Here is a 27,588-nt window from a genome sequence, read left to right on the forward strand (position 1 = left end):
CCTTCTGGTCCACTCCATTGATTTGAGTCCCAGTTCCCTTCCCATCACTATTGGTTCCCTGTACATTTTTCTTCATTTCACTTAGCGTAGCTTTTTCACTTTTTCATCTAATTTGCAACCATATTCAACCAATTCTGTGAGCATCCTGATCACCAGTGCTTTGAACTGTGCATCTGATAGGTTGGCTATCTCTTTGTCACTTAGTTGTATTTTTTTCTAGACCTTTGATTTGTTCTTTTATTGGGGCCATTTTTTTTCGTCTTGACATGCCTGTTATGTAGTGAGGGGCAGAACCTTAGGTGTTCACCAGGGCAGGGCAACTCAGTTGCTGGGTTGTGACGCTGTATGTGGGGCAGGGGTCCAAGAGGGAACAATGGTGCTTGCTCTGCTCTCTGCCAGATTTCAGTCCCTTCTGCCACTTCCCCCAAGGAAACTGGGCCTTTCTGGGCCGATTCCCATGTGGGTGAGCTTGTGTGTGTTCTAGGGATCCTGTGGGTCTCTCCAATGAACTCTCCTGTGAGGCTGGAAGTCTCTCCTGGGATCTCAAATCCCACAGGTGTTTTCAACTGGTGTTTAGAGGCTTTATTTCCCTGAGCTGGGACCCTGGATTGCGTGGTCTGTCTCACTCCCCAGTTTCGCCTGGTTTATCTGCACATGAATGTTGGATCGCCTGGTTCTGCAAGCCACCTTGTGCGCCACGCCCCTCTACAATCCGCCACCTCGCTGGGTCAGCCTGCTGCTGCCCCAAGCCCAGGGTCCGACAGCCACCACTTTTTTTTTTTTTTTTGCTGTGATCCCTCTCCGTCCAGCTGCCTGATTCCGCCCCTCCTACCAGTTTGGATAAATATGTCTACTTTAACAACTTGGTTGTCAGACTTCCATACAGTTCAGTTTTCTGTCAGTACTGGTTGCTATTTTGTTTCTGAACTTTTGTTGTCCTTCTTTTGGTTTTNGGTAAGAGGGGCGGAGCCAGCAGTGGAGCGGGGTCGGCAGGAAAGATCCCCAGACCTAGGCGCGTAAGTAGCCCGGACACAGTCAGGGTGTGGGGCAGACTGACCGCGGTTGCACATTCGCACACAGTGAGACGGACCACGCAGGCCCCAGGAGGCGAACCCAGTGGTGGAGGGCTGACGGCGGTGGCATACTCGAGTGCAGTGGGACGAAACGCGCGGGCCCCAGTGATGGTAGCAGCTGTGGCAGGAGGCGGCAGATGGGACGCCATTGCTCCTCTTTGACCCCGCCCCCACATACAGCGTCACAGCCCAGCAAACTGTGTTGCCCTGCTCTGAGAAGCTCTTTATCTGCCCTTCCATTCTAAATGAAAGCTTTGCTGAATAGAGCAATCTTGGATGTAGGTCTTTGCCTTTTATGACTTGGAATACTTCTTTCCAGCCGCTTCTTGCCTATAAGGTCTCTTTTGAGAAATCAGCTGACTGATGGAAACTCCTTTGTAGGTGACTGTCTCCTTATCTCTTGCTGCTTCTAGGATTCTCTCCTTCATTTTAATCTTGGCTAATGCAATTATGATGTGCCTTGGTGTGTTCCTCCTTGGGTCCAACTTGTTTGGCACTCTTTGAGCTTCCTGGACTTTCTGGAAATCTATTTCCTTTGTCAGATCGGGGAAGTTCTCCTTTATTATTTGTTCAAGTAACTTTTCCACTTGTTGCTCTTCCTCCTTCCATTCTGGTACCCCTGTAATTCGAATGTTGGAATGTTTAAAGATATCCTGGAGGTTCCTAAGCCTCTTCTCATTTATTTGAATTCTTGTTTCTTCATTCTTTTCTATTTGGTTGTTTCTTTCTTCCTTCTGGTCCACTCCATTGATTTGAATCCCAGTTTCCTTCCCATCACTATTGGTTCCCTGTACATTTTTCTTCATTTCACTTAGTGTAGCCTTCACTTTTTCATCTAATTTGCAACCAAATTCAACCAATTGTGTGAGCATCCTGATCACCAGTGCTTTGAACTGTGCATCTGATAGGTTGGCTATCTCTTTGTCACTTAGTTGTATTTTTTTCTAGACCTTTGATTTGTTCTTTTATTGGGGCCATTTTTTTTCGTCTTGACATGCCTGTTATGTAGTGAGGGGCAGAACCTTAGGTGTTCACCAGGGCAGGGCAACTCAGTTGCTGGGTTGTGACGCTGTATGTGGGGCAGGGGTCCAAGAGGGAACAATGGTGCTTGCTCTGCTCTCTACCAGATTTCAGTCCCTTCTGCCACTTCCCCCAAGGAAACTGGGCCTTTCTGGGCCGATTCCCATGTGGGTGAGCTTGTGTGCATTCTAGGGATCCTGTGGGTCTCTCCAATGAACTCTCCTGTGAGGCTGGAAGTCTCTCCTGGGATCTCAACTCCCACAGGTGTTTTCAACTGGTGTTTAGAGGCTTTATTTCCCTGAGCTGGGACCCTGGATTGCATGGTCTGTCTCACTCCCCAGTTTCGCCTGGTTTATCTGCACATGAATTTTGGACTGCCTGGTTCTGCAAGCCACCTTGTGCGCCACGCCCCTCTACAGTCCGCCACCTCGCTGGGTCAGCCTGCTGCTGCCCCAAGCCCAGGGTCCGACAGCCACCACTTTTTTTTTTTTTTTGCTGTGATCCCTCTCCGTCCAGCTGCCTGATTCCGCCCCTCCTACCAGTTTGGATAAATATGTCTACTTTAACAACTTGGTTGTCAGACTTCCATACAGTTCAGTTTTCTGTCAGTACTGGTTGCTATTTTGTTTCTGAACTTTTGTTGTCCTTCTTTTGGTTTTGTGAGGAGGCACAGTGTGTCTATCTATGCCTCCATCTTGGCTGGAAGTTCCAGAGACCTGTTTCTATGCTCAGAGGGGTCCAAGGGCATGACCTCGGCTCTGGAAACTCAGAAGGTGTTTGGGTTGCAAAGTTCTTTCTGGGGGCTCAGGGGGCCTGAGGGCCCTGGGGGCTCAGGGCTCTTCCAGAACACAAGCAGTTAAGGGGGAGAGAGGGCTCTCCTGCCCAGAAGCCTGCTCCTCCTGCTCACCTGATCACTTTGAAAAGCATCCCCACAGTGACCTCACAGGCCCATTGGGCAGCAAGGTTGAGGAGCAGGTGGGGTTGGGCTGTGGTCTGAGCAGGGAGAGGGTGGAGCTCAGCTCAAGTGTAAGGTCCATCCCTACAATGGCCTTCAGTGGGGAGTCCAACCTGCAGCTCGTAGCCCAGGATGGCTGAGTGGGGCTCCACACAAAATGGTACATTTACTTAAAGCATTGTGGGACTTTTTTTTTGGTGACTACATTTCATAATATATTTAATGTGTGGCCCAAGACGACTCTTGTTCTTTTGGCTCAGAGAAGCCAGTGGTTGGATCCCCTGATGGAAAGGGCTGCCCAGTTGCACGGGCTGGGAGGAGCTGAAGGGGGCAAAGGGAAGCTTGTCTCCTGGGGGCCACCTCTCACCAGGGACTATGACATGCAGAGTATTTGGGAAGTTTAAAATTGAGGAAGCCAAGTTCAGGGCAAGGCAGGTGCTGTGCCAAGTGTGTAAAATCCAGGATGGCAATGCAGATGCTTCTGACTTCAAAGCTGGTCCTCATGATGTGCCTTGTGCTCCCTTCACAGGGACCTGCAAGGGCACGAGGCAACAGAAGGAACCACAAACCCTGGAGGGCTGGGGCTGTAGCTCTGGGCAAGAGTAGGACTAGAGCCTGAGAGCAAATACATTGTTAGCCCCAGGTAGTGACTGCTTTTAGCTTCACAGCAGTCCTGGTCAGGTCCCAGCCACTCCCCACAGCAGCACAGGGGCAGTGGGACCACACCTGGATGAGCCTGCCACCACGTGCCAGTGAGGGTTTATTTCTGAGATGAGGGGAAGGGTGGGATTCGGCCCTTAGGCAGTAGTTTAGGCAACTCTGCTTTCAAATTTCCAGTGTGTGTTTGAGGAATTCATCTGACTTTTGCTTTGACTCAGGGATATGACCAAGTTTATTTTAATCTAACATTGTGGTTTAAAATACTTGCTGTCCAAAGACGTGGAACTTCAGGGAAGACACCTCACCTCTGTCCCGTGACCTTGGCAGCCTCTGGCAAGCCTCCTGGAAGCAGAGGGTCCCAGGAGCAAAGGTCAGTCAGGGGCTGCCTTCAGGGGTGGCCGCATCGACCAGTGGTCCACTTGCTGTGTACAAGGGGCAAAAGGGGCTGGCAGCTCGTCCCAGCAGCTCGGGGCCTTGGTGGATAGTGAGCCCCCAGAGCGGCACAGCCAGGCCTCTGGCTTCTCCAGGAAGCATAGGATTGAAACCAGTGCTTCAGTTAAATGCTATTAAGCCATAGAGGAAGCACGAATCTTGTGCTCAAACTTTGTATTTCTTGGATTCTTGGCACAAATAGATTTTACTTTTAAAAATCCATATGCAGCCCTGACTGGTGTGGTTCAGTGGCTTGAGTCCCGGCCTTTGAACCAAAGGGTTGCTGGTTTGATTGCCAGTCAGAGCACATGCCTGGGTTGCAGGCCAGGTCCCTGGTCCAGGGGTGTGTGAGAGGCAACCACACATTGATGTTTCTTTCCCTCTCTTTCTCCCTTCCTTCCCCTCTCTCTAAAAATAAATAAATAAAAGCTCTTTAGAAAAAAACAATAAAATGCATATGCAAACCTGTTACTTTAATCCTTGCTCTGGTGTCCCCCCACAGCATTGACCCCTGGCCTCCTGAACACCTGAACTAGGGGACACTGCATCCCAGCCTGGCTCCTTGGGTGGTCAGGCACATGTGGCCTCAGTGCCGAGCTTGCAAGAAGAGACCAGTTCAGGTGCTGGCACATCAAGTCTGCACATGAGCAGATTCTACACTCACAGTCAGCAGCAGGTGTGTTCAGGAGTGTTGACTACATCCTGGCCTGAGAAGACCAGACACACAACAGGGAGAATGCTTCTGAGGAGAAAAGGTTGAACAGGATAACAGCTCCCCACACACAGGCGAGCTGGGCAAAGGGGCACTCCTGGTCCCCAAGGCTGGGCCTGGTGGAGGCCAGATGAACCTGTGGAAGGCTGGAGGGAGCAGGAGCAGGATGACAGCAGGGGACAGCTGGGCAGATCCATGTGGGAGCTGGGAGCCCAATAGGGACCCAGCCTGGGTGCAGGCTGGGCTAGAGGAGCCAGCAGGCTGGGTGGCCCACCCCTCAAATGAGAGGTGGAGGCTCTCTAGCAGCCTTCCCTGGGGTCCCAGCCTCTCTGAACAGGCTAAGGGCACCTGAGGTGAGGCCCAGAGCCTGGCCCCAGCGCCCTCTCAGGCACCTCTTTCTTCACCTGGGCAGAAGCAGAGGGAAGGGCAGCCTGGAGCTGAGTGTCTGGATGAGCAGGGATGGGAACAGGCCTTGGGACATGGGCCCCAAGGCCAGCAGGGCAAGGCATGGGGAGGTGGGGCTGGGCTGTAGGGTCCAGCCCACCACTGCTAGTCCTGGGGTTATGGACAGGTGGCCAGCCTGTATGGGGAAGGGACCCACCTTCAGGGCTTAATGCTCCACAGTTGCCAGTCTTGCAAATCTTTGTTTCACCTTTGAACTTGTGTTAAGTAAGTGAAGTTGGATAGGATAAGGGGAGGCCTTGGCTCACAGGTGGTCCCACCTCCCTAAGACAAGTTCTTGATCACCTATTCCCAAGCCTGTGACCACTGATGATCTCAGCCCCTGGCTGAGATCTGGATGCACATGTCAAAAGGGTCAGGGTGGGTGCGTGTGCCACATAGCATCTCAAGCCGGGGCATGGCTATGGTCAACCCCCCTGGGTGGACAGCCCAGCACTGGTTCAGAGGAGGGAGCTTTTCATGCACCCCCACACTGGTGTCGTGCTGCTGCTGGGCACCACGTGCTTGGCTAAGGGCAGAAGAAGGGCCCAGCAGGTAGTTCCATTGTGCACAAATCTTCCAGGACTGCACTGTCCAGTATGGCAGCCACTGATGTTTCAGTGAAACAGCAAGTGAATTACAAATATTAAGTTACCTGTTAGGATGGCGACTATCAAAGATAACAAGAGTTGGTGGAAATGTGGAGAAATTGGAACCCTCATGCCCTACTAGTAGGAATGCTTTTCACCAGCAGGTGATGTGAAAAACAGTATAGAGGGTCCTCAAAAACTAAAAACTAAAATTACTTTATGATCCAGCAATTCTATTTTTGGGCACAGACACAAAAGCACTGAAAGCAGGGACTGGAGCAGACAGACACTGTGCCCCAGGTTCACAGCAGCACATCCACAACAGCCAAAAGGTGGGAGCCACCGAGTGTCCACCCACAGAGGAATGGACACATGAACTGTGGTCTCAGATGATGGAACCTCACTCAGCCTCAACAAGGATGGAACTCCTGACACCTACTACCACACGGATGAACCCTGAAGACAGTGTGCTCTGTGAAGTCAGGCCGGCACAGAAGGACTGATGCAGTATGATTCCACTTACAGGGGTCCCTGGAGGAGTCCAGATCATAGAGACAGCTGAGTAGGGCAGCAGCTTCTGGAACCCGGGGTCGGGGTGTGGGGGTGTGAGTGTTTAATAGGGACAGATTTTTGGTTTTGCAAGATGAAAGAGTTTTGGAGAGGGATGGTGATGATGGTTGTATAACAACATACATGTACTCAATGCCATTAAATTATTAAATTATACACTTCAAATTGGTGAAGACAGTAAATTTTATGTTATATGTATTTTATCAGAATTAACAAGTTTTTTAAAAAGATTTTATTTATTTATCTTTAGAGGGGTAGAGAAGGAGAGAGGGAGAGAAATATCAATGTATGGTTGCCTTTCTTGGGTCCCCTGCTGGGAACTGGCCTGCAACCCAGGCATGTGCCCTGACTGGGAATTGAACAGCGATCATCTGGTTCGCAGGCCCGTGCTCAATCCACTGAGCTACACCAGCCAGGGCTGAATTAATAAGTTTTAATTAAGATAAAATCTCTATTGGAAAAAATAAACAAAAAATTCAGTTCTTCTATTACAACAGCCACCCTTCAAGGGCTTAAGGGCCACGTGGCCGGTGGCTGTTGAACAGACAAGGCAGAATTAGAGCAGTTCCGTTCTAACAAGACAGCTTTGCTCCCTAAGATTTGTGCTTCCTCAGTCCCTTCCACCCAAGACCACCAACGAGCTCCATGCATTTTGAATGGACCCCCAAGGCTCTCTCCCAGGTGTACATCAACCTAAACGATGACTCGCAGCCTTAAACAGTATCAGCTGAGTCTTGCCCCAAGCACCCTTCTTATCTCCGCTGCCACAGTGCACTCGTGGTGGGAAGAGGAGCTCAGACCCTCCACCCTGTCACTCTGTGTCCAGGACAGCCCTGCAGGCCTCCACCTCTGTAGGACCAACTGCTGTGTCTGGGACAAGCGTGCATCCAAGGAACACTGGAGACAGGGAAGAAGACACTGTCCAACTACTCCTTAGCTCCTTGATTTATCTCCCCAAAGTAAAATTTGTTTCAATTTAAGAATTTTTATATTTCTCATGCTTTTCAAAAAATGAACCAAACCATCCTATTACCCAATTGAAGAACAGTTGGATGGTGAGGGTATAAGTGAATAGACTGAAATTAACTGGCAAAACCAAGAGAAAGTTCTAGATTTCCTCCTTCAGGCTCATGTGGCAGGAGGTGTGTGGGACAGAAGGCCCCTCTGCACCAGCCTCAGGAGGCGTTCACGAGGGGTGTGCCCAGCACTGTGGGCCTCGGTGCGCTTCTCAAGGCTATGTGCAGTCCTGGTGGTGGCCCCGTTGGTTGAGCAATACACCAGACCGCTGTGGTTTGATCTGGTCAGGGACCTTATGGGAGGCAACCAATCACAAATAGATGTTTCTCTCTTTCTTCCTCTCTTTAAAAATCAATGAACATATCCTTGGGTAAGAATTTTTTTTAAGTTTAATTCTAGATGTGCTGTCGCTGAACCAAATATCGCCACCATCATGATAGTGCAACCACATTTTACTTAGTAACTGAAAGGCCTGATCACCTCCATTATCTTATTTAATCCTTATGGCAGCCCCAGAGATGGACACTACTGACCCATTTCAAGGACGAGGAAACCAAGGCTTCCAGGACCCGGGCACCAGCCTGCAGCATTCCAGATCCTGGCTCTGGGCACCCTGCCCACTGCCTGGCCCACACACACCTGCTTCCCTCCACAAATCTGCCTTCCCCACCAAGGCCCATACACAGGATGCTCCTACTCCCCTCACACGGCAGCTCTCCCAGCTGCCTGCACCCACCCCCCACCCCACACCTCTCCCCTTATCAGCCCTCTTCAGGTGGAGGTCCCCAGGCTGGCTGTGACTCCCACTAGGGATCAGGCTGCCCCTGGGAAGGCTCTCCAGGTGCACAGGACAGCGGGGACTGTGCCCTCTGTTGCCAATCAGGAGGCTGCCCCTGAGGGAGGGGCGGGGCCTGCAATGCAGGTGGTGGGAGATGGGGTGGCCCCTTCATCTCCCTCATTAGGTGGATCAGAGCACGTGCCTGGTCAAGCCTGGGAAGGAGTTGGTGGCACACAAACAGGCCATGAAATAGGCCAGCTTCACAGGGAGAAATGGGCCCCCTTTCGATCTTTGGTTCCTCTGGCTCCTCCAGGAAAAGCCCGGTTGCTGTTGGTCTGGCTGACCCTTTGGAGCACAGACCCACTTCCTTTGTTTTCATCGCTTTACGTTTTACTTTTAGGTCACTTTTATGTAAAGTCAGGTTTCCTGACTTTGTAAACAATTTTAAGTTTTAAGAAATCAGTTGATTTATAGGACAACACACAGTCCAGGTACAATGTAGGCGTGGCAAAAATCAAGAAAACTGGCACACAAATAACTGGAATTTGGGAAAAATCACCTCAGTAGGTACACAGACTTGCCAAGTCAGAATTAGCCCCCTGTCCCCAGTGACAGATGAGAAAACTGAGGTTCACGTGGTACACAGGAAGGCCACCTTCTCCTCCCTGGAGACCCAGGGAGCCTCCCTGTGGCCATGTCACTCACCGCTGGCCCACTGGGAGCCACAGAAAGCCCAGTGCCCTGGCCCACCTGCGCGCCGCCCACTTACAATGTTCATGAGCGTCAGCAGGTACTTCTGCACGTGTTCCTTCCCGTGGAACTGGACCACAGAGTCATCCACACCCAGCAGGACCTCGATGTTGTAGTCATCGTCGGCAGTGTGTCTGCGGGCCCTGCGCCTCGAGCTGTTGATCCGTTCCTCCAGGATGCCCAGGGTACGGCTAAGGCTGTCCAGGCTGCCCGCGGAGGCCCCTGGAAAGACAGAGGACATCGTGTGCAGCAGCCAGCTCCCCGGGGACACAGAAGCAACAGGATGAAACCCGTCAGACGCCACTTGGTGCCTGCCTGGCACCGGTTTGGCCATCATCTCGTCGAAATCTTAGAGCAAACAGAAGACATTCTGGTCCCACTTTGCAAGAGCACAGACCAAAGTCTTAAGAAGTCAGTTGATTTATAGGAAAACACAGTCCAGGTATAATGCAGACATGGCAAAAATCAAGAAAACTGGTACACAAATAACCGGAATTTGGGAAAAATCACCTCAGCAGGTAAACAGACTTGCCAAGTCAGAATTAGCCCCCTGGCCCCAGTGACAGATGAGAAAACTGAGGTTCAGCGTGGTACACGGGAAGGTCCGAGTCTGAGAAGGCGGCAGCGGCACACCAGGTCAGCTCAGCTCCCTCAGCTCCTTGGCCCTGAAGAGCCACAGCCTATTGCCCAGGGACCAGTGGAGGGGCTGGGAAGCCAGGCTGCCCTGCCAGGAGTGGGGTGAGCAGAGCCAAACTCTTTCACCCAGTCACACACCCAACACTCGAGAAGGGCTGCCCAGCTACCAAGGGGCTGGTCTCCTGAGTGTGGCCACCCTATTACAACTGGAGAAACTGAGACCCACCTGCCTGGGCAGTGGAAGTCCCACAGCATCTCCTCAGGCAGCTCCATCTCAGAACTTCCTGCTTAGTCCTCCACTGAAGCAAGGACCCTCATTTCTGGGCCAGATCCACCCAAGACCTCTGGTGGGCACCTGTCCACAGGTGAACTGTGTGTGCCCTGGGCCCCAGCTGAGGAAAAGGGTCCCTGGCTGAATTGTCCAGGGACCAGGACAAGCCCTTCTCATAACAATTCCCTTATAGTCCTCCTGACTAGTCTTCCTGGTCTCACCTACTCCCACAGGCTTGGCACCTGGCCCAGGTTGGAGTGGAGGGACTAGGGCCTCTGGGGCCTCAGCTGAAGGCCCGGGGTCTGGTGCTTCAGCAGGCCAAGGCCCAAGGCTGTGGTCTCAGTATCTGTGGGTCTGCAGCTGCCATCTTGCTTCCCTCCTCTGCTCCCACTGGGCTTGGGGTCCTGCCACAGACCGGCCCTGCTCTTCAGCTCCTGCTTCTCCTCGGAATTCCCGACGTGTGAGGTGGGAGTTTTCAGAGACGCCTGCCCTTGGAGGGGCCTTGGATCTCAGGTCATGGTGACATCACCAACCCAGGGAGGGGTGGCTCAGGCCTGGAGGGCCTTGTAGCTGAGGTGGGGCTGAGAGCCCAGTTCAGCTGTCAGTACCCTTGCGGGCTGCCCTACCTAAGAGTCTTCCAGAAAAAATTCTTCTCATTTGGCACCAAAGCTCTTGTTAGCTGCTTTGTTCATACGGGGCCTGGCGTTCTCTGCACATCCTAGCACTGCACCACGGGGCTTCTCAGGGCAGCAGGGCCACTCGTGGACCAGAGGACAGGCAGCCCCTCATCCAGTGCTGGCACTTCTGTGCCCATTTTATAGACAGGAGGACTGACGGATGGAACCCCTGGGGAGGCTGCCTTCCAGCCACGAGCTCTCTCCTTTACACCTGCTGTCTTTTAGCTTTGAGGCGCAAACCTGTGACTGGGCCATGGCACAGAGGCCAAGCAGGAAATGTGGGATGCTTGCTGTTCCATCTGCTCCATGGTACTCTAGAAAGAGTGGGATGCAGGAGGTGCAGGAGAAGCAGAGTGGGGAGCAACACAGAGAAGAGGAGTCAGTTGGGTCAGGTGCTTATGTCCCTGTATCTCCTGGGGTCCTCATGCCCCCCAACCCCGTGTACTGGGGACATGCACACTCAAGTGCCTGAGGCTGGTGCTGCAAGGGGCAGATCCTTGGAGGCAGGCATGCAGCATCCCCGTGCAGGGCCAATGCAGCTGAATTTCCTGGAGATGACTCAGGGACATCCTTGTCTCTCCCAGAGGACGGACTGGCCACTTAAGTCTGACAGAGGTTTGAGGAATTGCTGCTCTATTTTTACACATTTATTTCCTCGCACTTCCAACAAGCAGGGACAGCTCACCTTCAGAACCACCTTGGGAAGCACAGAAGTGGTAATTTCCACGAAAACTTCCCTGGGGAAGAGGCTGGATGCTGCCTTCCCCACCTGTTCAGCCAGGGGTCACTGAGGAGCAGTCCCTGGGTGACACCAGCCCAGGCAGGCTCTCGTCAGGGCCACGTGGTGTTTTTAAAACACCCAAGTTGGTTGACAGTGTTTTAAAACTGAGAAATTTCTTGTTAAACTGAACCTAGAATAGCCAGTTTCTCTAAGGAATTAGGAGATGGGGTCACAGGACAGGTAGGTGTGGAGTGACAGTCACAGAGGGAGACAGAACACACAGAACCATGTCCCCAGGCCACCTGGGCCCCAAAGGCAGCAGAGTGCCCCCCAACTCAGGGAGTTGCCCGAGAGTCGGTGACCCCCTGTGGCATTCCCTGGGGGAGTGCAAGGGGGCTGCCATCTGGCAGCGCTGGCTGGGCCTCCTTGTAGCTGTTTCTGCCTGGCCAGCATGGGTTTTAATTAAATTGTATGTTACAGGTCCATCAAAACAATGTTTCCTAAAGATGACTAGAAATACTAGTCTCACCTCAAGCACAATTGTTGTTATAATTACTATTTCAGTAAGGATTATTTTGGGAGTAACTTGAACCTAATGTCGAACACCCCAACCCTGAAGGCCCCACCCCTGAGAGATGCCCCAAAGCAGAGGTCAAAGTGCAGAAGAGAAAAGGAAGACAGGGCCCCTCAGGGCTCTCTTCAGAGACAGCCCAGCCCTGCTGTTCCCTGGAAGGGTGTAAAGAGGGAGCAGCCCCAAGGAGAGCAGGATCTGCCACGCCTGAGCCAGGCTGATGTCCCTCTCCTCAGTGTCCCTGCAGCTGGTGGGGTCCTGGTGCCCAGGCTGTGCAGGGACCCTGACCACACCTCCACCCTGGTAGGCCTGCCCCTCAGCTGAGTCCTGCTGCATAGCTTGGGCCGGTGGCAGGCTCCTGCACAGTCCTGGGTGGGCTGCCATGGATTCTGGGACACGAGTTCTGGTCTTTGAGGCTGTGCCCCTGCCCTGGGTTGACTACCTGGTCAAAGGTCCCTGCTGCTCCTAGACCCCTGGAGCTGGGAAGGCCTCGTCCACTCTCCCCACGTCCCTGGAGCTCCTGTAGCTCACCCAGCTCGTTGTTCCAGCAACCCCCACCCACCCAGGCCCTGATCACGAGCTGCCGACCCTGTGACAGCCTCCCCATGGGAAGGAGTTGCTGGTTGCCCAGGTTGCTGGTCTGTGGTAGATGGGGAGACTGGACCTGGCAGGTGTGGCTCCCCAGAGTGGAGGCTTCTGTGGCAGGACCCTACCTTTTCAGTGGGTGACCACAGGGGTTTAAATACCTGGCATTCCCTGTTTTGGGGGACCCTTCTGAAAGGTAGATGGGGCTCTTTTTGCTCATGTCTCAGGCAAAGTATGACACAGCAGGAAGCTCCTGGGGGCTGTCTCTAGTTTTAGTCTCTAGAAATCGGACAGGGTCCTCCAAGAGTCAGTCGACACTGGGGGAGGCTGGGGCGCAGAGCCAAGCTGTGTCCAGGGGGCCCCAAAGCACCTGCCCTCCAGGGGAATGGGCAGGTCTGGCAGACAAGTTCATGCATAGGTGCTGGAGCACAGGGTGCCACATGCACCCCTGTGGGTGCATCACCCCTTGCTCCCAGCATCTGGAGTAGGACAGGGGCAGCTCATAGCCCCCATAGCCAGCTGCCCCCACAGTGAGGAGGAGGCATCTCACCTCACTGTCATCCTTATGGCCCCATTTTAGCATTTAGGGAACTAAGTGACTGAGACAAGCCACATGGCAGAGGAGAAGCAGAGACCCAGTGCAGGCCCTAGATCCAGTGCCATTAACATGCCAGTGAACCCTGTCCACCAGCACCAAGGGACCACTGGGGAGACCCTGAATTGGTAGAAAAAGCATGTTTTGCCCAGAGAAGGGAAACTGTGGGCTTCCGAGCCTGCAGGGTTCAAGGGTGCCTGGTGCGTCCTGGCCCCATGGCAGACGGCACACCCAGGCCTTCGTTGTGCTGGCCTCTTTGCCCAGGGCACCCTTTCTGCTCCTGCCCAAATGTGACACCCTGACCAGGCCCAGTGGGAGCCTCCTAAAAGGCCCAGAGGAAAGGGGCCCACAGTGCTTGCTGTCGAGCCCCATGCCTCCTGCACAGGACTTGGGGGGGTCTGACCCTCATCAGCACCCCCGTGGGGAAAGGGTGCGTGGAGCCATGAGAAGCCCCAGTACAGCCACAGTGGGGGGACTGCCGTCCCCATCCATGGAAACGTCTCTACCTTGTTTCTCACTGGACCTGCTCCTTCTCATCCTTCAGGTGCCAGCTGAAAGGGCACCTTCTCTTTTAGGAAACTTGCTTATTTCACCCCACATTAGAACAGCACCCCCACTCTCCCTGGCAGCACCCCACCATTTGTGGTTCTTATCTCACCTGCGAATGTGCTTCAGGGTAATTGTCTTTCCACCCTTTGGATGGAGAGCCCCAGGGAGACAGGCCATGAAGGACGCTCTGTGTGCCCCACAGGTAATTAATTTTAGGGCTGTGAGGAGCCAGGTGGAGAGGTGATGGGACGAAGCACGGGGTCCAGCAGGGGGCGGCAAGGGTCCGCTCTGGGCCGTGGGCTGGGCCACGGGGCAGGGGCAGTGGAACAGACCTGTAGGGACTGGCGCAGGAGCAGAGGCCAGAGCAAAAGCCAGTGGTGAAGGACCTGCATAGACGTAACCTGAACAAAACGATGCGGGAGGAGTTACACCAGGGCAATGAGAGAGGTACCGTGTAATTGCCAATAAAAAGAAACCAGGTGTGACAATGTTCACGAGATAAAATATAATCCAAGGCATTAAAGAAAGGTACAAATTGATAAACAATTCATTGAGGTGATGTAAAGGTATGAAACTATGCACCTGACAGAGCTTCAACCTGCTACAAGGAGAAATAGACAAAACCAGAGTTCAATGTGCATTTTTATACAATATTTTCCAGAAAATGAGACACTTAGATGACACATGAGATAGGGTTATAGAGGGTTTGAATTACTACCTAATGTTTAAGCGCAACAACTGGGAAAATGCACCCTCTTTCAAGTACACGTGGAATAAGTTCCAAATCTGACTACACATTAGGGCAAAAAGAAAACATAAGAATTGTGTCTTCAGTCACAACCAGAGATAAAATCTGAGAAAAGATGCAGGGAGGCCCTCAAGCTCTGGACAGCAGAGATTAAAACACACAGCTCCAATAAGCCTAGACTCAATGGAAAAACATAGTTCTACTTGCTGGCTCAAGTACAAAATCTGAATAAAGCTCAGGAGAAACTGAAAAACTAGTAAAAACAAAACAAAGAAACAAAAAATGCCCAGAAGGTTTTATGGAAGGGCTTTAGCAAACCCACAAGGAATCAGTATTTCTCCTCTTAAATACAATGTTTCCTGGGATGATGCTTTTCTGGTGCACAGCAATATCCAGCTAGGAAACAGAAGGGAAAAGAGGTTTATCAACTATAGCCACAGACCCCACAAAATATCCAGGAATAAACAAAAATAAAAGTTTATAAAGACCACAGAGAGTCACATAACGTAGGCTAAAACTCTCCAAAAACACAAATGAAGACACAACACACTTTCCCGGGGGCAAGCTGGTTTTCCTCCAAATTAATCTATAAATTCAACACAACCCCCACCAAAGAATTGTTGAAGCCTAACAGAATAATCCGAAAATTATACTGGGACACTATGTATATGACAACATCCAGAAATATACTGAAAAAGGACAGTAATGAGGAGCACTTATCTTTCAAAAGGAATATGTTGCAAAATAACATGAATCAGAACACTACGGTGCTACACCATGAAGACAGAGCGGTGGAATCAAATACCAAGTCCAAGCATAGAAGGGCCTCCGAGTTAAAATGGTAGATTGGGCATATGCATCCAACTTGGCAACCCCATTACAACTTTAGTAAAGGGATTTTTTTTTTAATCCCAAGACTACAAGGACAGGAAGAGTAGGAAAGGAAAAATAACGGAACTTTTAGAGGCTGGAAAGCAGATGGCCATGTGTTAATAGGCTTCGAGTAGCTGAGAAACTTGAACCCTGAGCTGGCCATGAGAGCGACCCAGCTTCTCCAGTCTGCACTGCAGGATCCTCTGCACTGGTACTTTTGCGGGTGGGGGTGAAGGGCAGACTGACCTCAGCAGGACTAGTTGATAGCTCACTCCCCTCCACCCACACCTCCTGTGCCCCAGTAACAGCCCCGGTAACTAACACTGGCATTGCTCTGGAAGCTCATTCTCTGCAAAAGGTGGGGAAAACCTGTGTGGGCTTCAGGAAGCAGGTGTGGCAGACAGCATAGGTACAATGTTACACACAGGAGGAGGAAAGAAGGGGAGACACCAGCCTGCTTCCACAGTGCCCCCAGACAACCCCCGACAATGCTGGGGGTCAGGCCTTTACCCCTCAGGCAGGAGACTGGGAGGGGTCTTGTCCAGGGAATGTGATGAACCAAAGACTGAAAGGCAATGAATAGCAGGTGCACGGTCCCGCACATGCAGCCAGGTGCCTGTTCTGCTGCCTAGCCTGAGTGCGTGAGCAGACCACCAGCATCACCCACCCTCAGGGGTGAGCCCCAGGCATGGCGGATGGAGAGCAAGATCAAGCAAAATAACGACAACAAAAAAGGAAGAAGGAAGAAACAGAGTGCACAAGGAGGTGGAGAGGTAGGTCATCAGGAAGCTCAGAGAGCCAGGAAACAAGAACAGGATAGACACAATCAAAAAGCTTCTTCGAAATTAAAAGAGCTTCAGCAGAAATGATAAACTCAGTGGAAGGATTGGGATGACAAAGCTGAGAAATCTCCCAGAAAGGAAAATGGTAAGACAAAGTCCTGAGCAACCAGGAAAAAAGGGAAGAAAATTAGAGGATCAGACCTCATGTAACAAAAGCTCCGCAAAGGCAGGCAGAAGAAAACTGAGAGAAAGCAATGAATGAAATAATGCACAAAAGTTTCCTGCAGCTGGAAGGTGTTCCCAGACTGAAAGGGCCCAGCTAGCACCCTGCACAGCAGATACAAACAGACTACCCCAGGCACATCACTGTGGAGCAGTAAAACACAGAGAAGATTCTGCAGAGTCTCAAGGAGCATCAGACGGGGAAGAGGGAAGCAGCTACTGAAGGGGTCACAAAGGACTGGAGTCAGGGTGCTTTAGAAATCCCCAAGGCAGCATTAGAAACAGAAACACAACACAGCAAAGCCCTCAAACTCTTGAAGGAAAATTATTTCCCAACTAGGATGCTATACCCCATGTCTCAGTCAGGTTTTTATATGTGGCCAGACATGTAAGTTCTCTGAAGTGTGATGTGTCCAGCACCCCTTCTGAAGGAGCTACTGAAGAATGTGCTCGTTCAAAACAGAACAGGCAGCCAACAAAGTAGAGCAGAGAGATGGAAAGCAGGAGACCGACACAAGAGCTGAGGAGGGGCTCCCCTGGCAGATGGTGGAAGGGGGTCCAGGATGGCAGCAGAGTCCCAGACAGGAGGGCACCTAGCCATACTGCGGCGTGTCATCCCAGAGACCAACCACCACCACCAAGACCCCCACTTCCATCAGGCAGTCTTCTGAACCCGAGGACACGCCCAGGACGGCCTGACACCAGATTCTCATCCTACTTGGCTTGTTGTGACCACATGCTGACGAGGGTCTCTCTCCTTGTGCTGTGGGAAGGACACGTCTCTCACAGAAGTCCTCAGTTTCCCTGAGGCCTGGAGAGGGACCAGAGTGGGTGCAGGAGCACAGAGCAGCCTTTCCCTGCGGACAGCCCTTTGGCTGCATTTCCAGTGCCTGGTGCTGGGTGCCAGAAGGTGGAGAAAGAACCCTCTTCCTCAAGGCTGGATAGTGACCTTGCTTGGGACTTCCCAGAAGGGGCTCAAGCCCCCCCAGAGAAGCCTAAGTCAGACCACGCCCCCAACACCATTTCTCCACTGGCAACCTCCGCCCTCTCCTTGCATGACCTCTACGTACTTGCCCTGCATTGTAATATTAATCTCCCTTGATATTAATTTACATGTAAATTTTAAATTTCATATAATAAAATAGTAAATAAAATTGGTAAGTGACAGATAGAAATTCAAACCTGGGTGATTTGGAAAGTAGTGGAAGTGGAGCAGGTGTGGACATTGGGGTAAGCTGGTCAGTTACGTGCCAGAGCACCTGACAGCCCAGCAATTTCACTTTTGCATCTGTGTCCTAAAGACACAGGATGTCTGGAGGCTCTCCCAGTCCCCGCCTGGGATCAGCTCTTGCTCTGTGGGCCACTTCCACTCCCTTGGATGGGGCATGCACACGGGTGAGCTCGCACAGGCCCCTAAGGGGCTGCCCGTGGCAGCGTGGAGGGAACCTGGGCGTCATCAGTGCGTGAGCAGAGAGGGTAAATTCAGTGGGTGCTACAGAGTTAAAAGTGTGACATGCAGATGGATGTGACATGCAGGTTAGAAACACAGTGCCGAGTGCAAAAAGTAAGAAACGTGATGAAATGTAAAATTAAACACAATTTATGTCAATTAAAAACACACACTCATCCTGGCCTGGTGACTCAGTTGGTTGGAACATTGTCCCCTGTACCCAAAAGGTTGCAGGATCTTATCTCTGGTAGGGGCACGTGCAGGAGGTAGCTGATGCTTCTCTCTCACATCAGTGATGTTTCTCTCTCTACTCCCTTCCTCTCTCTCTAAAATCAATGAACATATCCTTAGGTGAGGATTAAAACACAGACAAGGAGCAACACTGGTTTTGCAAAAATATACACTGACAAATGGCTACCCTTTGACCTCAAAATGGTTGTTTATTGCAGGGAAAAGGGAGGTGGAGTGGGTGGTGGAGATTAAGAGTTTTTTTTTTTTTTTTCGATAGTGTTGGGCAACTGCTTAGATGGAGAAGGGAATGTCCCGATCCTGCCCTCACATTTCAGACAAAAACAAATCCCAGTCCTGGCTGGGGGCTCAGTTGGTAGGAGCGGCCCTCACACCCAATGTCTGTAGGTTTGAACTCCAGTCAGGGCACATAGCTGGGTTGTGAGTTCGATCCCCCACTAGAGCAAGAGCAGGAGGCAACCAATCAATGTTTCTCTCTCACATGGATGATTCTCTCTCTCTTTTTTCCTTCCTCTCTCTCTAAAATAAATAAACATATCCTCAGGTGAAGATTTTTTAAAAAGAACAACTTCCAGGTGCATTGGAGTCCTGGGATGATGGAATTGAAATCACAGAAGTGCTAGAAAAAAAATCAGCTAAATGCTTTTTTATGATCTCAGGGATGGGCAGGCTTTGGACTCCTTCTGCCCCCTCCCACCCCCACTCATTCCCACCAAACCCTATGCTGTTCCCTGTCTGTGTGTCATTCTACAAGTACCCTGGTGTGCTGTCCCCTTGCCATCAAGCATGTAGATGACAACTCATCGCTCCCCCTTCCCAGTGCTCAGATCCCGAAGCTTAAATCCCTACAACTGCCCCGTGCAGAAGGGGAGAGTGAGACTTAGGGAAGTAGCCCAAGGCCATGATGCTGGTCAGTTAGTGAAGGCCCAGGCCGGAGTGCCAGCCCAGCTCCCTTACCGCCCCCGAAGGGCTGCAGGTCAGCAGGCCAGGCCCAGGGTGCCAGGGGAGTGGGCTGCCCCAGGAGGTCATCTGGAGGAAAGTCATCCCTCTATTTGTCAAAAAGCAGGAGACATTCCTTCTGTGATGGCAAATTCCCCTAAAGGTGATCATTAAAAGAAAATATGTTTATGGGGCAGCATGATCAGGACAGGCAGAAGCCCTGTTTGGAGGCAGGCAGACTCCGAGACTCTGGGGCTCTGGGAGTAGACAGCAGACTCAGCCCCATGGGGGCCATCAACACAGGGCCCCTTTGGTGAGCTTTATTAAAAGAAGGCCATTAAGTTTATTTCATTTAGCCCTTTATAGCTTCATTATAGAATTGGAATGAATTTTTGCAACGCAGGCGGATGCAACTCATCCAGTGTTGGGGGGCGGGTAGCAAAGGATGGAGAGGACTCCTCAGGCCACCTATGCAGCTGCACTGCATCTCAGACAGGAGTGGAGAGGCCATGAATTACCTTGATTCCCAGGCCTGTTTCTTTTTCTGGCTCTTCAGGGAGGTTACAGGCCTTAGAGAAGGGGAAGGAAACTGCTCCAGAGTGCACATCGGTGGTGGGCATGGAACAGCTGGGCCTGCCCAAGACCCACCTGCCCTGTGGGAGGTGAATGGAGTGACCTGGAGCCACGCCCCATGGTGACCTGCCCAAACTCTTGATTTTCCTTGGATGGACTTCCATCAGCACTCCCCACCCTGACTCCTCCACCCCTGCTCCAGGAGTGCCCACCTGGCTGAGGCAGATCAATGAACCCCACTGCCAAGCATTTGTGGGAGTCTCTGGGAAGACATGCTCTCTTCTCCCTGCTGTGGAGAGCTAAACTGCTAAAATGTGAGCCAGGATACCAGCACCTCCTCCCCTGTGAGAAGCAGAGCTGACAGGTAAAGAGAACAGGTTGATGTTATTTAGTCCCAAGTCCAACTGTGTCTGAAGCTGATACAACCCTGGACTTTTCAGCTCTTTGAGAATTCGTTTGGATTTATCCTTGCAATCAAAAGAACCCAATATGAAAGTACATACCCATACACACAGATACACACTCACACTCACTGGCCTAGGCTAGACACCGTTGCTTGTTAGGCAGCTGAGTGACCCAGGCATCAGCAGCAGATGGTGCTGCTCTGCTCTGCCTGCTCGCACCTGCTACCTTTGGAAGGACCGCAGTGCAGAAGGCACGTGGGGTGGGGGAAGACCATTTTAAGATGTGTGGCTGAAAGAAGGGGGCCAGACTCTGGTTTGCCTCCACCCCAGGCACATCCTTGGGAAGTAAGGGGACCTGCCTGATGCTCCAGTGGCCCAGCAGTGTTGGGAACCGCCCTGCCTGGTTTCAGGAGCTGTAACCCTCCCATGGCTAAGGTTGAGTGAACGACCTTCGGACCCTAAGCCACTAAGGAGACAAAGCTTATCTTCCTGGCAGGAGTGCTGCTTCTGCTCCTTTTACTTCATCCATAACTGGCCCTCAATGCTTCGTCAGTTACCCAATGATGGATAAGATTCTCCAAGGGGGGAACGACCTAATACAGGCATGATCATGGGGAGGCCCCAGGGAAGGACTTGGGGGTCTACAGCAAAAGGGGGTGATGGACCCTTGCCCCTCGACTTTGACACAGCCTGAGTCCTCATTCTGTCTGTGGGAAGTCTCCTAATCTCTTGGCTGCCTTATTTTCCCTGCCTGACTTAAGCCTGAAACAATGACATAGGGTGGTGCAGCCCTGTGCTGGAAAGGGCGGGTTCCCTGGGTGATCAGGCCTGAGAAAGAATATGTAAATCCTGTGAAACCTGCCTTGCTAAAAATGCTCCCAATTAAATGATCCTTACTGCCTGACACTGATTAATGAGCTTTACCTGTATTCCTGTGCAAATTGAAACCCAATAAAACCCTGTCAAGGCAAAGGTCAGTTCGTTCTCCCCTTGAGAAAGTGGTCAGACCATTCTGAGCCACTCCCCCCTTGAGAGAGTAGCTGTGTCCCTTTTCCTCCACAGGATTCAGTAGTCAGTGTGATTTTGTCTCATGTCTCATCCATGATGCTGCAGACACTGTGGGCTGGTGTCTGCATCACAGCAGAAGTGTGGAGGCCACCGAGGTTGGGCTCAGGGTGGTGGGGCTGTGCTGATTGAGCCAGAGCTCCGGTCTCGCCTCCTGGGCTCTGTGCAACTGCATTGGGAGCCCGCCATCTGCAACCTCACGCAGAGCCTCCTGACACCCCACCTTGCCACCATGCTGTCCCACAGCAACCCAATGGCCTCGGCTCCTCTCCACCTGTTCACTTCTCCCTTCTGCTGGCTTCTGAAGCTCACACCTCAGGGATGTACAAGAGCTCCTTCAGCAACCAAGTCCCTGGGGTGCCAGGGTTGGGGAGGGCAGAGCACAGTGCACAGGCAGGCAGGCAGGTCACCGAGACCCAACTCAGCCTCCAAGGCGCCAAAGCTGCTTGGTGGCCATCAGCAGAGGGAGGTGTGCTGGCCCCGAGTGACCCCCGCACAGCTGCTCCCCAGCATGCAGCGGCCAGATGGCTGGGTGCAATGGTGAGACTGGCAGATTGGTTAACGCAAATATTGACTGTGAACCGCGGAACAAAACACAGACACCCACCAGTCCCAACAGAAGGTAGGATTCCCCAGGATTTCATTTAGAAGGTGGGGGAGTGGGCAGCTGGCAAGTGGGTGATCACAGCCAGCACCATGCACTGCTCGTGGCAGCATGATGGATGGAGCCTATAACCAGCCTGGACACAGACTTGAGTCCTGGGCTTGCACGTCCAGCAGCCACCCTGCCCTCCCTGGGGCCTGGCCCCAGGTTCACCCCCCGACACCAAGAGCAGGGCCTCCTTCTATTCCAACCAGAGTCAGCCTGCCCCTCACCATTAGGGACTCTGAACCCGTCCCATCCTCTCTGACCTCACCCTAGCTCAAGCCCCACCAGAAACCAGCTCCTCCAAATCCATGTTCCAAGGGGTTTCTCACCAGTTGCCAACCTCATTTTCTCCTACTGGCCCTTCATATTTTCTGATGTTGAGTGCCATGCCATGCCAGGTAGGCAAGGGCACTTCAGGATTTGGGTCCTGGGCTCTGGGAGGGACCCGGTGCCAACACCTGCAGGAGGTCTGGGAGGCTGTGCAGGTCTGCAGAGGCCCCCCACCAGGGCAGGTGGAGACACACAGATGCTCCACAGCCTGCCTGTGCCCCACCCCCAGCCCAGGGCCAGACTGTCCCCTTCTCTTTTCCTGACCCCACCCACAGCTTGGACACACAGAGGTACTGGGGCCAGGACCCATGGCTCCTCTGGGCTGAGGATGGCAGGGCAGCATGATCCACACTGTCCCACCAAGCCACCTTCCCAGGAGAGAGTATTCTAGATGTTCTCAGCAGCAGCAAGATGAAAGATGCCCCTGGTTGACAATAAAGATGAACTTCACAACACGAGGCGTGTGGCGTACAGACTTCCCAGGGGACAAAATGGACTCCATCTTATGCAGATGAAGGGACAACCCAGAAGGCCACACTCCGCCCAGGACCTCCTGGCAGCCAGGGCAGCGACGTGTTTGCCTCCAGAACCCACCTGTGACGGGTGCACCTAAGCCTCTGAGCCTCCTGCAAGCCAGGACCAGCACCTCTGGCAGGATGGGGAACAGGGAGAGATTCTGGGCAGCCTGAAGAAGCCTGAGCTGCTTAGCAGACCCCAGGGCTCCACACCTATGTTGCTGGTGTCTTGCCACACACTAGACCTTGGACGCTCTACATGGCATGTGTCTCACACCCCAGGAGGGGCACCCCAGGGGTCCATTTTCAGGGTCACTGTGCCCCATGGTGCTCTGCATAGCTCCAGGGTGAGGTGCCATTCACGTGGCCTCTACAAGAAAGTACATGCTCTGGGGGTGCATACCCATGGACCCCTCCACCTCAAAGCTCGTCGTGGACCCTGCAGAGGGAGCCAGGAACACCCCAAAGGTTCCCCACGGGGCAAGTCAGAGGGTCAGAGATCTCTGACAGGACAGATAGCCCATTGCCCCTGCTCCTCATGCCCATCCCTGTGCAGGGCTGGATCAAGGCGGCTCCTTCCTAGACCCCAAACCTGTGTTTTCATTCATTTATCACTTGTTCTTCCATCAGTTCTTCCATTTATCATTTGTTTTCCAGCACCTACTGTCTGCCAGCTCCAGGGACCATGGCCCCCATGGTAGCACCTCGCTGTGTGGCCGACACCGACCTGCTGACGTGCTCTCACTTGTTCCCTGACAAGCACACACACACACATGTACAAGTGTGTTGTGGACCGCTCTGTCTGGTTCTAGGAATTATAACTTGACCCCCTGTGGCTAAGGGCAAGCTACAACCTCTGGAATGCGAGCCGCAGGAGACAAAGCTTGTCTCTGGTAGCAGATGCTGCCTTAGTTTCCTCTCCCTGCCCCCAAAGCTTGGTCGGAAGTCAATGATGGGTAAGACCCTTCACAGAGGGGGGCAACCTAAGCCAGACTCGATCACATGGGAGGCCATCATGGAAGGACTCGGGGGGCTGCAACAAAGAGGGAGTGATGGACTCTCACCCCTCAGCTTTGACAAGACTGAGTCCCCATGTTCTCTGGGAGAAGTGCTTCCTGGCTCTAACCCCCTTAAGCCTGAATACCTGATGGAGAGTTGGTGCAGCTTTCCTTGCTAGAGTGGTATGGGGTAAATCAGGCATAAGAAAGAATATGTAAAATACTGTGAAACCTGCTTTGTTTAGAATGCTCTCATTCAAATAACAAGGATCCAAGCAAGAAGTTTGTTCCTCAAAGTTTTATGCCTCATTAGCTATCTGACCCCGACTGAGAATAAGCCCTCATAGTTCTTTGAATGATATCCATTGTTTGATCCTTACCTGTATTCTTGTGTATTACAACCCAATAAAAGCCCTTGGAGGAAGGGGCTCAATGCCTTTTTCCCTTGAGAAACTGGCCACTGCTCAAGGCCTTTTTCCTCTGGGAAACTGGCTACCTCTCCTCCCCAAGCAGATCACATCATGTTTCTGTCATGTTTACTCTCATCTGTGGCACACGGGGGGACTTGTGAGGAAAGTTGCCCCCACACAAGTGTACACATGTGGACACACACTCACATGTTTGCAGTCACATGTGTGTCCCACACATACCAGCACACATCCACATGTGCATCCACAAAGTATACACATACATGTACACACACAGGCACACACGCGCACACATTCACCCACACTCACATACATGCTCACACACAAATGCATGCTCATTCACAAGCCACTCAGTGGTGAATTCATGGGAGACTGAGGCCCCCTGTGAGCTTCTCCCCCTGCCCAGACACCCATGTGGGGCTTGGCAAAAATGAATGAATAAGCTGGGGCCCAAACCTCCTCTGACATGCATGGAAGCAACTGTTACCCTTGTGCTACTTGTGAGCAGCTGAGGCTGGCAGGGGCTACAGGGGCAGGTGTGCCACAGTGAGCACTTCCTGGGTGCAGGTGGCTACAGGCAGCACAGGAGGGCAGTGCATGTGCTTTCTCCCTGGCTGCTGTTCACAGGCTGGAGGGTCAGGCAGCCAAGCCTGGGGGTCCCTGAGGGTAGGGCAGGTGGGTGCTGCTGCTCCTGCCTGACCTTCCTTCTCCTGGAAGAGCCATTGCCATGGTTCCCAGCACATCCTGACAATTGCAGACACCACCTGACCATGCGTCACTGGCTCAAGCCATGGGCTATGCATCACACCAAAGTGACCCTCACTTAGCAAGAGGAGGTTCCCTGGTCCTTGTGGTTCCCACTGTGCCAGCCACATGCATTCAGTGTCTGCAGGGCCGGCAGTGGTTGGACTGGGTGTGTTTCACCATGAGCCTTTTTCTCATTGACCTAGATTCACCTTGTTTGCCCTTGAAAACAGAAAAATGCTCTGCATCTTCATAAGAAATATGCTGGAGAGCCCAAGGTGGGCAGCTGTGACCCAGAGGGTAGAGGTCCATGTATCATAGCCTTATCTTTGTAAAAAAGTCTGAAGGCTGGATTTGCACAGGAAGTATCTGATTTTAGACATCTGGAAGCAATTTCTAAATGATGTGAGCTCTGTGTTTCCCATGGAAACTGGTGAAACTGAGCTTCTTGTGTCAGCCTGCATCACTGCTCCACCCACCTGTCCGTCACAGCCTCTGGCCTTCTCTGACCCGTCCGGGGAGCCGAGGCTGCTGCCTGGCAGCCTGCAGCCCCATGACGGCTGCAGTTTTCCTGGCCGAAGCTCCTGCTTACTGTTTACCATGCCCCTCTCCTTGAAGCGGCCCCTGAGGGTGGGATCCTGCCCCCTGGTTATCCATGCCACCACATGCAGAGTGCCCCAGCTCCTTCTCACTCTCAGGGCTCTCTGCTTAAGCCCCATGCTGCCAAGGGCTCAGCCAACCTGACCCACAGCCCCACAGAAGGTGGGCATGGCCTCTTCCATGTGTGAGGCACCGCTTCAGGTTGACCGGGCACAGCCCAGCCATCAGAAACAAAAGTGCAGCAACCGGTATAAGGGGCTGTTCTCAGAAAAGGAGGATCTAGTGCACTCAAACCTATGAAAAGATGTTCAGTCTCCCCCTTAACAAATGCAATAGCTGTATTAGGTTATAGAAACGAAACTGTGTGGGTCAAGGGTACGTGTGGGTACAAGTCTGTCCCAGTGCATTGAGCGATGGAGCCATGAGCAGGTGTGATGCTGATAGCCACGGGTAGAGCTGTCAGAGAGCCCCACTGCCTGAAGCAGCGAGCACGTGGCCACAGCCTGGCCTGGTGTGTTCTTCCAGGAGTCCCAGCTTCCTTGAGGAGGTGGGACAGGTTTGGGGTGGGCACAGTGCAGCAGGTGATAAGTACAGAGAGCTAAAGAGCAGTGTCATTGCTGTGACATGATACAGGGAGTGAGGGCTGAGTTGGGACACCTGCTACCCTTGTTGCATGAGGGCACCTAGCATGTGATTACCTGGGGGAGGAGGTGAGTGGGGCATGCTGGGGCAAGTTGGGCCTGATGATCCCTTGGGGACCCCAAACACAGACATGCACTAGACACTTGGGTCTGAGATGCCTGGGGCACAGAGAGAGTGCTGGGCTGGAGGATGGCCTGGGGCTCCTGAGTGTACGAAGGGAGCGTATAGAGTGCTGTTACTGACTCCTGCCCACCAGCCAGCCTGCCCAAGGTCCCTACACCTGCCACTGCCCAAGGCCAGCCTGGGTGTAGGGTGAGGGAGGTCCTTGCCACAGGATCCACCTGCTCAGTTCAGAGCAACTGCTGCCTTGTGTCCATCTGTCTGATGCCTCTCAGAGCAGCTGGAGCAACACCAGACCCATCTGGGTCTGCTGGCCTGGCCCTGGCACCTGTGCGATCCTGACCCAGCACACCCAGCAGCTGTTGACTACACTGCACTTGTGGGACCACCCAGGACAGCACCTTCACACCTGTTGCCTGGTTCAGCACCCAAAACCATCCAATTAAGAATCCTTGTGCCTCGTCCTCTGCGAGGCATGCAACTCAGGCTACACTGACACCTCAGTGAGGGGTGCTGATCCCAGATGAGCTTAGCCATCCAGCAAGATCCTGGGCTCCACACCCACACTTGGCAGGGGCCCTGGGTTCTGATCCAGGAAGGCTGCCCCCAGCTGGGAGACGTGGCCATGCCACTCCCCCACTCTAAGCCTCTGTTTCCCCCTCTGAAAAGTAGCCTTCATGATCTGGACCACAGAAAAGCATATGAAATGTTTGAGGCTTAGGGAAAGTGGGGCCATAATGCCCCATCAGAGAACCATGGGCGACAGCCAGTGTCAGATTCTGATGGCTTAGAACTGAGTGAGGATGGGACAGACTCACAAGTGCCAGGCCCCGTTTCTCATCCCCAATGCCCCCACTCCGTCCCTTGCATCTGGCCTGGCTGGGACTTCCAGCTGCTGCAACTAAGGCCCTGAGGGGTCCTGGCCCCTTCTTGGGACTCAGGAACACCTATCGGGGCTCAGTCCTCCAGGAAGCCCATCCCAGGCTGCTCTTGAAACACCTCCCAGAGGAAAGACATCCCCAGGTGGGAAAGAGGCTTGCACAGTGCCCCCCACTCCCCGCAGACAGCCTTCTCCCTCAGGCTCACCAGCCTTCCTTCTAACTTCATTTTCTGACCTTTGCTCTTGGCATCCACCTCCCTGCAAAGTACACCTCCCTGCACCTTGGCACACAGCACCAAGCACCACAGGTGCTTCACTACAGACCTCTTATGGAAATTTGTTTTGACTTTGTCAGAAAGCACTGTCATAAAACCCTGTGGGAGGAACTTCACCTCACAGGATGAGTGGCTTAGCAAGAGGAGGTCCCCTGGGCAGGCTGGGCAGGGCAGGTGGGATGACTAGGAAGTGTGGCNCCCCACTCCCTGCAGGCAGTCTTCTCCCTCAGGCTCACCAGCCTTCCTTCTAACTTCATTTTCTGACCTTTGCTCTTGGCATGCACCTCCCTGCAAAGTACACCTCCCTGCACCTTGGCACACAGCACCAAGCACCACAGGTGCTTCACTACAGACCTCTCATGGAAATTTGTTTTGACTTTGTCAGAAAGCACTGTCATAAAACCCTGTGGGAGGAACTTCACCTCACAGGATGAGTGGCTTAGCAAGAGGAGGTCCCCTGGGCAGGCTGGGCAGGGCAGGTGGGATGACTAGGAAGTGT

At 52.7% G+C, this 27,588-nt stretch overlaps 1 protein-coding gene across 3 annotated transcripts in view; it reads right to left on the bottom strand.

The window, feature by feature from the left end:
- Positions 1-27,588, bottom strand: part of ADAMTS2 (ADAM metallopeptidase with thrombospondin type 1 motif 2) — a 260,359-nt gene that overhangs the window by 104,790 nt on the left and 127,981 nt on the right. For all 3 annotated transcript variants that reach the window (XM_037056644.1, XM_037056645.1, XM_037056646.1), the window contains exon 4: positions 9,018-9,220. In XM_037056644.1, the coding sequence (XP_036912539.1) occupies positions 9,018-9,220 (203 nt within the window). The remainder of the gene's footprint in view (positions 1-9,017; positions 9,221-27,588) is intronic.

The sequence above is a fragment of the Sturnira hondurensis genome, unplaced genomic scaffold, assembly GCF_014824575.4.
Source record: "Sturnira hondurensis isolate 20B ecotype Veracruz unplaced genomic scaffold, ASM1482457v3 Scaffold0009087, whole genome shotgun sequence".
NCBI lineage: Eukaryota > Metazoa > Chordata > Mammalia > Chiroptera > Phyllostomidae > Sturnira > Sturnira hondurensis.